At 42.3% G+C, this 11484-nt stretch overlaps 1 protein-coding gene across 1 annotated transcript; it reads left to right on the top strand.

The window, feature by feature from the left end:
• The first annotated feature begins 4468 nt into the window (after positions 1-4468).
• Positions 4469-8729, top strand: tbx6 (T-box transcription factor 6). The gene is made up of 8 exons (XM_080872974.1): positions 4469-4746; positions 5237-5456; positions 5766-6033; positions 6125-6268; positions 6433-6503; positions 6588-6646; positions 6748-7027; positions 7277-8729. Exons 1-8 carry the CDS (start codon positions 4677-4679, stop codon positions 8523-8525), a joined length of 2361 nt encoding a protein of 786 aa, XP_080729100.1. The 5' UTR covers positions 4469-4676; the 3' UTR covers positions 8526-8729.
• Positions 8730-11484: the final 2755 nt, after the last annotated feature.

Below are 11484 nucleotides of genomic sequence, written 5' to 3'. Positions count from 1 at the left end.
TGATCAAAATGTGCTGTTGGCGTGTGGAATAAGACAAAATATCATCAGCTAACAAATGCAGTGCGAGCCGAAGATAAAACAAGTAATCTGTAATCTTAATGCATGCAGCTCCTACATGCAGACGACACATTGTGTGTTTTAATCCCGATGATGTGACCTTTGCTTCCATGCCGAGAGGAATTTCAGCATCCGCAAGTTTTTTTTTTTTTTCCTAAAATGAATAGTTTCTGCTTCCTGCACAGAGAGAAGGTAATCCTCATGGGATTAAAATGTTTGCTGTTGCTGTATAAACGTGGATATTGGACCCCACCTGCTCCACAGGAGACATCAGCACCAGCCTGAGCCAGCTATGAAGATTCAAAGCTGCAATTCAAGGATTTTTTTTAATGTATCTCATAACTTGTGAAAGATAAATGAAAGTGACAGGTTCTTCTCAACAAGATGACCTTTTAACCTCTGAACAAACATGGATGGAAATCAAACGATTTAGCACATACATGTCAAAGAGCAGGCCTTTGGTATTGCTTCAGTGCACGTACTCCTGCCCCACTGCTGAGGCTTAAAAACAAAAAACTAGTAACAGTCCTCATTATTGACTTTTACAGAGTCTTACGCCTGCACCACCTATGACACACCTGTTCTTTCATAAAAACATTAGGAGGCATCACACACTTCGCTGCCCCCCCGTCAGGGTAGTGGCTTTTCTCTCAGTGTGGTGTTCACACCTCCGCTTCCTTTCAGTCCTCAGCAGCTTTTATCCCTAACAACACACAAATGGAGAAGGAAAACAGCTAGAACAACGCGTATACTTCGCTCCTGTAAACCGACTCCAGCTGTCACTTTTATAGTGCAAGCAGGTAGGTCTGAGGCCTGTCAGCTTGAAAGTTTCCTTCTCCCACTGAGCCCTACGAGGTGGATAAATATACTGCAGGGCATCATCCACAGTGAGGCAAAGCTGCAGAGTGTAATTTGCTTTAAAGTCTCTATTTGATTTATATTTGAAAGTCTGTTGAGTCTGTTGGTTAATAAGTCTAATGAAACTCAGCAGCAGCCTGTTGAACTAAAGTTTCTTGTGACAACTTTCTGTGATCTTTACCAAGTCAGGGAGTTGAAACTGATTCAGGAAAAGCAGAATGAGGACTGCTGCATGCAAGAAAAAAATGCTGATATAAAATGATACTGTATTTTTACTTTAAAGTAAAATTTAGAGTAAAATATTTCACTTTTATACTTTGCTTCTGCACACCATCACAGTGGAGTGACTTAAGTGCAGACATCTTTAGATGATGGGCTTAAAATGAGCATTAACTGTTTCGAAATTATGATAAAAAAAAACAGTCCTTCATTTTTCAGAGACTCATAAGTAATTGGATAAAATGATATAATGTTAAATTTAAGGATTATTATTCATGCTTGGATAAAAATCTTTTGCAGTTGCCAAGAAATGCTGCGTTTCCTCACTTGAGACGTTTTGCTAGGCCTTTTCAGTCTTCAGTTGCTGCTTGTTTGTGGGAGTGAAAAGCATGATGGGTTGGGTTGAGATCAGGTGATTGACTTGAGCGCTGAGGAATATCCCATTTCTTTGTCTCAAAGATCTCTTGGTTTGCTTCAGCAGTTTGCTTTGGGTCTTTGAAGTGCTGTTCAGCAGTTCTGCAGCATGTGGCTGAATCTGAGCAGACCGTACACTTCTTAATTTATCCTGCTATTCCAAACAGCAGTCATATCATCAAGAAACACCGGTGACCTGGTTCTACTGGCAGCCAAATTATACCAATACCATAATAATAATGCCATAATACTGCCTCCAGCATGTTTGACAGCTAATGCGGTATGCTTCAGATCATCAGCTGTTAAATGTTCCCATTATTCTGGCACAAGTTCATAGTGTTTTCATCTGTTCAAAGAGGGGTTTTTGTTTTGTTTTGCCCAACTGTGCAGACTCTTTTAGGCACTTTCTGGCAAAGTCCAGTCCGGCCTTCTTGTTCTTGAGTGTAACAAGTGGTTTGCACCTTCTTGCAAACCCTTTATTTTTCCATTCATGAAGGCTTCTCTTCTCCAGAGTATCCTTGACTTGGTGTTCATTTACTTGCTGTCAAGTTGCTTTTCTTATGATTCCTCCACTCCTCATGTTTTGCTGCTCTGATAAATAATTTTGTTTTTCCAATCTAATGACGGGCTCCACCGACATCTCTTTGGGGCTCAGCTTTAAAATTACAGCGAAAAGCTAAAAAAATTCAAAAATTTTGAATCCACATCAGCTATAATTATTTTTTGTGTTTAAATTGCAAGGAAAAGGGCCTCACCTGGTCATGAAACTGCTTATCAATCAATTGTCCGATTTTGACCATTTGAAAATGAAGGGCTGTTTATAAAAATGACCATAACTCCTAAACAGTTGATGCAAAACTTGTACAAATCCTTGAATTAAAGCTGAAAGTCACATTTGAATCATTTAAACTCGTCTGCAGTGGTGTTCAGAGGCAAAACTACAAAAATTATTAAACAAATTATGGTTACTCCATTTTTTACTCCTTAAATCCTGTGCAGACCATTCCTATTAATGATTATTTAATCCAAACACATTTACTTTTTCTTGCAAATGAGTGTAATGACCCTGTGGTACAGCTACATTTACATGCCTGCTTAACAAATGTCAGTCACAAAAAAAATCAGGACACTGTGAATCAGTTTGAACGGGTCCATTGTTTTGGGCGCATAATCCCTAAATACAAACTTGCATATAAACACTTAGACAGTCACACTTGTCTAGTGGCCAAACTGCAGCCACTGGCCAAACTGTCGCCCTCCTCCACCTAAACTCAGGGTCTGACTCCCTGCTGAGACAGCCTAACAGGCAGCCTGCTGGGAGGAAGAAACATGTCATCAAGTCATCAGAAAGCCCCAGGGGACCAAGCAATAAACTCCTTTAATGTATAAGAAGTTTTGCATTTCCAAGAACTATTCATTAGAGAAAATTAAGAAAGTTAAAAAAATAGCTAGATGAAAACTATGTATAAATTATTCTGCATTTACATCAATAAATGCAAAAAACAACAAAAGTAAATAGTTACTAATTATAATAAAATAAAAAATTACTTATTTTCTCCTGCATGCATTACTGTGCCAATGCCTTGAACCACCAGACTTCCATGTAGGTTTTAAATTGGTGTTGAGAATCTCTGAAAGTCTTTCAAAGCTTTTCTTTGCACTTTAGCTTTTTTGGGGTCATTTTTCGTCCAGTCCTTGTACCTGACCATATTCAGATGAATGCCTCTTTACACTGATTAATGAATTGTTTAAGCATACAAAAAAAAGGCGTCTAAAGAGCTATTAGTCAAAACCTTGGCATATCTTAGCAAGGTGTGCAGTGTTTCCTTAAAATAATAGCAGTGAGCGTCTACAGACATCTGCAAAACAAGGTGGAGGATCTGTCATGGATTGGGGCTGCATTTCCATCAATGGTGTTGGAGATCTTTTAAAAATTAATGGCACTGCAAAAAAGTACAGTGAGATTATGAGCGACAGTGCAAAACCATCTGGACTGCATCTGATTGGCAGCATCTTTGTTTTTCAGCATGACAACAATCTCAACTACACTGACGATGCAGTAAAAACATGCTTGGACAGAAAAAAAACATAAAGGAACACTATCAGTTCAATTCAGTTCAGTATTATTTATATAGTGCCAAATCACAACAACAGTTTCCTCAAAATATGTAATACTGTAAGATAAAGATGTTATAATAATTAGCCATAGATTGACCATAGATTACTGAAGCAGTGAGGGATCATCTTAACAGAGAACAGAACATAAGGCAGCCATCATCCAAAGAAGCGCTCCGAATTTTCTTCAAAAACCTTGAGAAGTATTCCTGAAGAGTACTTCAAGGAATTACAAGAAGGCTTCCCAAGACAATTCAGTCTGTGTTAAAGAATAAAGGTGGTCATACCAAATATCAGCTTTCAAACTGATTATAGAATTGTCAAAATTCTGTTTTTTTCTTATATACTACGTTTTCATGCATGTTTGTATGTTTTAATCAATTGCTGGATCTATTTCCCATTTTCCCAACAAAATATAAAGAAGGGGTAGACTGTTGTATTGGACTGTGCTTGATGCATTAATGCATGTTCTTGTTGATGGTTGTGATTTAGCATATTTGACCTTCCATGCATCCATAGTTAGATAGTTTACAGATTTGCGTGTAAAATAAATGATCTTCAGTGCACTGAGTAAGTAAAAGAATAAAGGAAAGTAAATCACAATCAGTGTTTTCAGATATTGAGATAAACCCTGATTTCCTCCAATGTGATGAGTGTTGTTTGTTTTCTTTGTTGGAACAGAAATGAGAATTGAGGGTAAAGGGAGGAGAGACAGGGAGGCAAATAAAACTCTATGTGAAAATGGGCCCATTTGGCCATAGGTGTGAAGTCCCACTCACCTATTTAAGAGAGCTCGTCAGCCCTGTGGGCTCTGACGGAAAAAGGACAGCCGATGGTTAAGAGCGCGAGTCAGAAGTTGAGTGAAAAACTCTCTAGTTGCAGCTACTTTTTTGTTATAGAAAGCAGAGAAAAATCTGTACGAGGAACAGGAGAGAGCAAAAGGAGCTGAAGAAATGTTAATTTGGATCCGGTGAAGAGGACGAATAAAGAGACAAAGACAGACAAGAAGGACTATGCTGAGCATGGAGATGTTCCCTGGTTTGACTCTGGGACCACAAAGGATTGGAGACTGCTTTTACAGAGGTGAGAGGGACTGAATGCATTCATGTTTAAGCAATAAACATAAACAGATGTCTTATTTTATACTGTTGATTGTACATTAAGGAATAAATGTTTTCATAAATCAGAACCTTTTTAATTTCTCACTTTTTAGGTCCTTAGAAAATGACAAAACAAATATATTAATGCCCTACAGCAAAGACAAAGGCATGATGGGGCCTTTAATGCAGCAGCCAAACCAGAAATACTACATTAAAAAATGTTTGCACTGAAAGTTCCAGTTAAGTGCTGAAGACACAATTTACTCTTTAAACCTTTTTTTGTACACCTGAAAATACATGAAAGTGGTTTTTAGATCAGATGGAAAAGACTGAATGAAACTTAGTGATTCAGTAGTTTGTACAAGTAATTAAATATATTTAATTTAAGTATACATTTAAAATATGGCTCCATATTTGCTTCACTTTCACCAGTTAAATAAAGTTTTTTTCCTTGGATTTGTTCTTTCCCACAGAGCGGGAGGCACCTGTGCATATACCGCTGTTCCCTCCGGCATGCGAAGCAGTCGCCAAAGCTCTGCCTCCAAGGCTGCTGGCTCCTCCTCCTGCTCCCGTCTCCAATGAGGCTGCAACCACAACCCCGAAAGATGAGGTGAAGATGGAGCTGGAGAACTCGTCTTTATGGAAGCAATTCAGCTCGGTGGGGACAGAGATGATCATCACAAAGAAGGGCAGGTGAGAGATTACATCTGTATTACTCCCCTTATCCCCTAGCCCTTATTTGTGGGGTGTAGCAATTTATCCCAGACAAACCCCAAAGTCATATCACGACCCATCTTGGGGAAATAAATTTACTTTTCATTAAGTCGTGGCCTCCTAAATGGGTCGTAGCAGTCTACCATCTCTTCTAACTTTATACTCCTCTGTTTTTAATGTTTTCATCCCATCTTGCCTTCATCAGTTTTAGTTCTTCCCGAATTCCTTCTCATTTACTGTTTTCTGTGACCTTTGGTGTCCTGAACCTATTTCATTTTGTTTTTTTAGACGGATGTTTCCTGGTTTGAAGTTGAAGCTGTCGGGCCTGAATCCATCACTCCGTTATATCCTCCTCCTGGATATTGTTCCCGTTGACAACTCCCGTTATCGTTTCCAAGGTGGCGGGTGGCAAGCTGTTGGAGCTGCAGAGGCGAGGCTACCAGACCGGGTGTTCATCCACCCAGATTCTCCTGCCACAGGTGCCCACTGGCAGAGCCGCACCATGTCATTTCACTACGCCAAGCTCACAAACAACACCCTGGACACACAGGGACATGTACGTACTGCACATGAACAGGCCTAGCGGAGATACAGCACATAACCTTCAGTGGTGCATGTTGAGTTAAGCCTTTTTCTTCTATTCAAAGATCATCCTACACTCTCTGCATCGATACCAGCCCAGAATTCATGTGATAGAAGCCCGGGATGTACTGAGGTGGGGTGGAGGGCAGCACTCCTTTGTTTTCCCCGAGACCCAGTTTATCACCGTCACCGCCTACCAGAACAGCAAGGTACCGTTATTTTCTGCTCTGACTGCGAGTTTTGTGTTACCAAGCAACAGACTCACAGAGACACTCATTCATTTGATATATAAGAGATTCTTTGCAACATTAAGAACATGATTTCAAACAACAGATGTAATGTAATATTAAATGTGTTTTGTGTTTATTTTCAGATCACTGAGCTTAAGATCAACTCCAACCCTTTTGCTAAAGGCTTCCGTGAAGACGGCATGAACAGCAAAAAGTAATTCCCAACACAAGCAGCAAAAACTCACAGTCTACATTCATCTGTTGTTGTGCAGGATCTAAATGCCTTTTTTCTTTATAGACAAAGAGATGCGAGACAGAAACGCAAAATTGCCGTCTTGACAGAAACTTTAGATATAGGTAAGGGGGAAAACCAGATTTATGGCACGTTAAGTAACTTAATTTAAAAATGAATGTAATGTATTTCTCATTTTGAAACATTTCCACTTGTCTGCCATCAGTGAACTGTGATCCATGCGACTCCACTGAGCTCCTGCAGCAGGCCCCAGTAACCGGTGCAGACCTGCAGGCCCTCGCTCTGGCCTCTCTGCCTGCACTGCCCGAAACCTCCTGTGGGTTCAGACCAGGGGACACCTCCTATCAGGACACTTTGGTCCCGGAGCAGTCACTGGACCTCGGCCAGGAGTTTATGGCATCCCAGATGTCTGACATCAGCATCACATTGGCCAGTGGCATACAAGAGCTGCCAGGAAGCGAGAGGGCAAATAGTATGATTGAAAGGTAGGAGGCAGAGGAATGTAATTGATATTAGCATGATTCACATTGATAGACTATACAAAGAATAATGTTTTATATTTTTAGTTTATATTCTTCTTTACATAACCTAACCTAGCAATGTCAAAATTTCTGGTTCAGTCTTACTGCTAGGAGATGTGTGGTTTACACACATCTCTAATGGCTGATTATTATTATTTTCAGAAATTACGACACTAAATTGATTCAAGCTCTCATTTCCTTTCTCCTCCACAGATCAGACACAATGGCTGAGGCAGCCTACACCTCCAGCTTCCCTGCTGCTCAAGCCAGCTCCTCCTCTTTCCCCTCTGCTCCGCTCCCTCAGTCATCCTCCTCCTTCCCCTCCCATCCTGCCTCTGACCCCTCGGACAGATCTGATCCTCAGCCCTCCATCCCTCCTATCAACTATCCCTCCCTTCTGTCATCTTCCCCCGCACTCTCTTCCACCTCCAACACTCCCTCGCTGCAGCAGACCTCCTTCACCTTCCCCACTCCGCCCCCTTCCAGCTCCACCTCCCCACAACCACTCCTTTCGTCATCATCCTCCCCTTCCTCTTCCTCAAACAACTACCATGCAGTCCCAGACACCATCAGCCCCCACACTTCTACTGATGCCTCTTTTCATGCCCCGTCGTCCACCACATGTCCGTCAGATCTCCAGGACCAAGTAGCTGTTCATTCTCTGCTCACCCAGCCTGGCCAGCAGCTACAGGCCGGACCTCTCGCCACTGATTCACCCAGTGATCAAAGCTCTGCAGCGTTTATGTATCAAAATATTGTGCCAACAAATCCCAGCCCCACTCTGAGCACTGCTCAGCCTTTCCCCTGTCAAAACCAACCACCAGCTCCAGTTCTGTCTTGCTCCTTACCCATGCATGCTTCTTCCACATCTTTTGCTCCTCCATCTATTCCCCCACAGATGCAAAATCTGCCTTTTTCCCATGTATCTCCCAGCCCGGCCCACCCTGCCCTCCACCTCCCAAATCTGACCCACCAAGCTCAAGCTCCTTCACTTGCTCCAGCTACTGCATTTCCTCCCTCTTCTTTCCCTTACCCACCATCCACCCTTCCTCATCCTCCTTTTCAACCCTCCTCTTGCTTGGCTGTTGCTTCTTCTTTCCAGCAGTCCGTCACCCCTGCTGCCACACTGCCGCCAGTAGCACACAATCCTTGTACATCATCTTCTACGCCCTCATATCCTGCTGTTGAAATTGGTGCAGTGCCTCCCTTCAATCCTGCACCACCTTATCGTCCAGAGATGGTACGGCACCACCCATCTCTTCTCCCACAGCTGGATCCATCACTTCCCCCTTCTGCCCCTAACCCAGCCCTCTACCCCACCTTTAAATCCTACCCTCTCCGGCTATGTCAGGACCCTCACCCCTCCCTCTCAATCCCATTCAGGCACTTGTACAGGCAACAACATGGCCACTCACTCTCACAGGGGTCCTACCTGGAAATGAGCACAAGACCAATGTTTTGAAATATGGTATTTTTATATGGATGAACTTTTAAGGGGAGTCAATGATGTGTAGAATTAGCTTAAGCCCAGTGTTTGTGTGTCTGTGTCTTCTCAGCAGTTCAGCTGACAGACTGATGAAACTGGGCCTCGTTTGTATATACTTGTTGAAGATTTTCTTTTCTATATTCATTCCAGTGTGAAAAATAAAATATTGTTTTTTCAAGCTTTTGTGACTCAATCCTTTTCAACTGAAATATTTTGCTGACAAAGACTGTAATATTTGTATGTAGCTTGAAGGATTTGTCAGATATCCAGCTGAGACTTTGGGGAGTTACTGAGAAGATATGACTAGTTTAAGTAAAGACTGGAAACTAGAGATACAATGTAAAAAATAAAAAATCGAGCACTCTTGAGTGAATTTCTGCCTTAAATCATCTTCTTAAATTTGACTGTTGGACTGGTTGGAAAATCTATGCATATTAGCCCCAAACAATCAGTGTAACCTACCACTCTCATCAACATTGAATGAAAACATAGACTGTATAAAAAGGATGGACGCTGCCACCATGATGTCACTTATGGTGTGTTCCTCAAAAAGTCAAAAATTCCGACTTCCTAGTCAGAAATGTCTTTTGTGGAATCCTGCCTCAACTCAGAAAGTCGGAGCACGCTGACATACCCCGAGTTAGCAATCGAAGATGTCAGCACTGTTGCCAGGTTTTGTACCGTATTTTCACGACCATAAGGCGCACTTAAAAGTCTTAGATTTTCTTCAAAAAGTGCGGCGTGCCCTATAGCGCGGTGCGCCCTATGTGTTGTAAGGAGGACGTAGTAGAGAACACCATGAGAACGTTAAAGGGTGAAGTGTGGGCGTTGATCGTATATACCGGGACAATCGCACATACCTGTATAAAAGAACAGGTATGTGCATTATGCAGGACATCGTTGTTTTAACAACCCTGAAAATGGCAAAGAGACACGCTTACGAAGCACAGTTTAAACTGAAGGCCATCAGGTACGCGGAGGAACATGGAAATCGAGCAGCGGCGAGAGAATTTAAGATTAACGAATCGATGGTTCGCAAATGGAGGAAGCTGGAAAACAAGCTCCGGCAGGTCAAGAAAACGCAGCTGAGTTTCCGCGGACATAAGGCGAGGTGGCCCGAGTTGGAGGAAAGACTCGAGCGGTGGATCATCGAGCAAAGAGCGAGCGGGAGAAGCGTTTCGACGGTCACCATTCGGCTAAAAGCAGTTTCACTAGCTGAAGAGATGAACATTGAACATTTCCAAGGAGGTCCGTCTTGGTGCTTTCGTTTTATGAAACGGTGCCATTTTTCCATCCGGACCAGGACTACGGTAGCGCAGCAACTTCCAGCGGATTATAAGGAAAAGCTGGCCATCTTCCGCTCCTACTGCAGCAAACACATCGGCGACAAAAACATCCAGCCCAGCCACATCACAAACATGGACGAGGTCCCGCTCACTTTTGACATCCCGGTGAGTCACACTGTGGAGAAGAAGGGGACCAGCACGGTAGCGATACGCACAACGGGGTATGAAAAGTCTTCTTTTACTGTTGTGCTTGGCTGCCATGCTAATGGACAGAAACTGCCGCCTATGGTGATTTTTAAGCGAAAGACTTTGCCTAAAGAGAAGTTTCCAGCAGGAATCATCATTAAGGCAAATGAAAAGGGCTGGATGGATGAGGAAATGATGAAAGAGTGACTGAGGGAGGTGTATGTAAGGAGACCAGGTGGTTTTTTCCACGCAGTTTCACTAAGAGTGGAAGGCAGCGCCGGGCGAGTTACGCCACAATTTGCCAATGGATTGTAGATGCTTGGGCTAACATGTCTGCTGGCACTGTTGTTCGAGCTTTCGCAAAAGCCGGCATCGTTTCCGAGGAGCCGCACGGCACGGAAAGTGACTCTGACAGTGAAGACAGTGAACCTGGCATGTTTGATGGAGATTTAGCGCAGCTGTTCAATTCAGGCACAGAGGATGAGGACTTCCATGGGCTTGATTGATGATAAAAATGTGAGTACCAAACTTTGTTTTGCTCCTGCTTTATTTTTAAATATGCACACTTGTATGCTTGTGTGTTGTTGATGATGACGATTACCGGCAATAGAAATGTGAGTAAGGTACCGAATTCAGGTTTGCTCCCGCTTTATTTTTAAATACGCATACGGTACTTGTATGCGCCCTATGGTCCAGTGCGCCTTATGTGTGTGTTAAATACAGTAAGGGCACACATAACTGAGACTGCGCCTTTTAGCACAGTGCGCCTTATGGTCGTGAAAATACGGTAGTTGCAAAACAAGCCCAAATCATCACCCCTCCACCACTGTGTTTGACAGTTGGTAGGAGGTGTTTGTGCTGATATGCCTGCGCTTGGATTTCTCTAAACATTGCCAGATATCTCCACTTTGGTCTTATCCACAAGAAGTCTTGTCGTTTGTTCAGATGCAACTTTGCAAACCTAAGCCATGTTCATTTTAGAGAACCTGGAAACCCGTCCAAACAAGCCATACTTTTTCAGTCTTTTGCTGAGTGTACTGTCATGAACTTTCCAGACTGATGGGCACTAACAATCGTATCATTGTATTGTGTTAACACACACTTGAATATCCCAGAACTAAACTATCAAACCTTCTGCGTTTACAGAGTTGCTCACACTTGCCGATAACCAGCTTCAGAACTGCACTGAAAGCTTTATTTTTCTCACATAAGTGTACCTCCTAATTGCTGTTACGCAAATTACAAGGAAGACTAAACAGGAAACATCTGATTTTCCATATTCAGACATGGGTCAGGATTGAATGTCTAATAAGCTCCACCCCATTCATTCAATCAAATGTGAAATACTATTTTGTAAATAGATGGTTTATATTTTAAAGCTTTTAGAATTTAATTTTACTTCTTTCCATTGAGTTTTACTCAGAAAATGACTCTATCTTATAATTTGTTATGCAAAAGTTTTA

Source organism: Rhamphochromis sp. 'chilingali', assembly GCF_963969265.1.
Source record: "Rhamphochromis sp. 'chilingali' genome assembly, chromosome: 22".
NCBI lineage: Eukaryota > Metazoa > Chordata > Actinopteri > Cichliformes > Cichlidae > Rhamphochromis > Rhamphochromis sp. 'chilingali'.
Note: the sequence above shows the minus strand (reverse complement) of the source record. Positions and strands in the feature narration are given on the sequence as shown.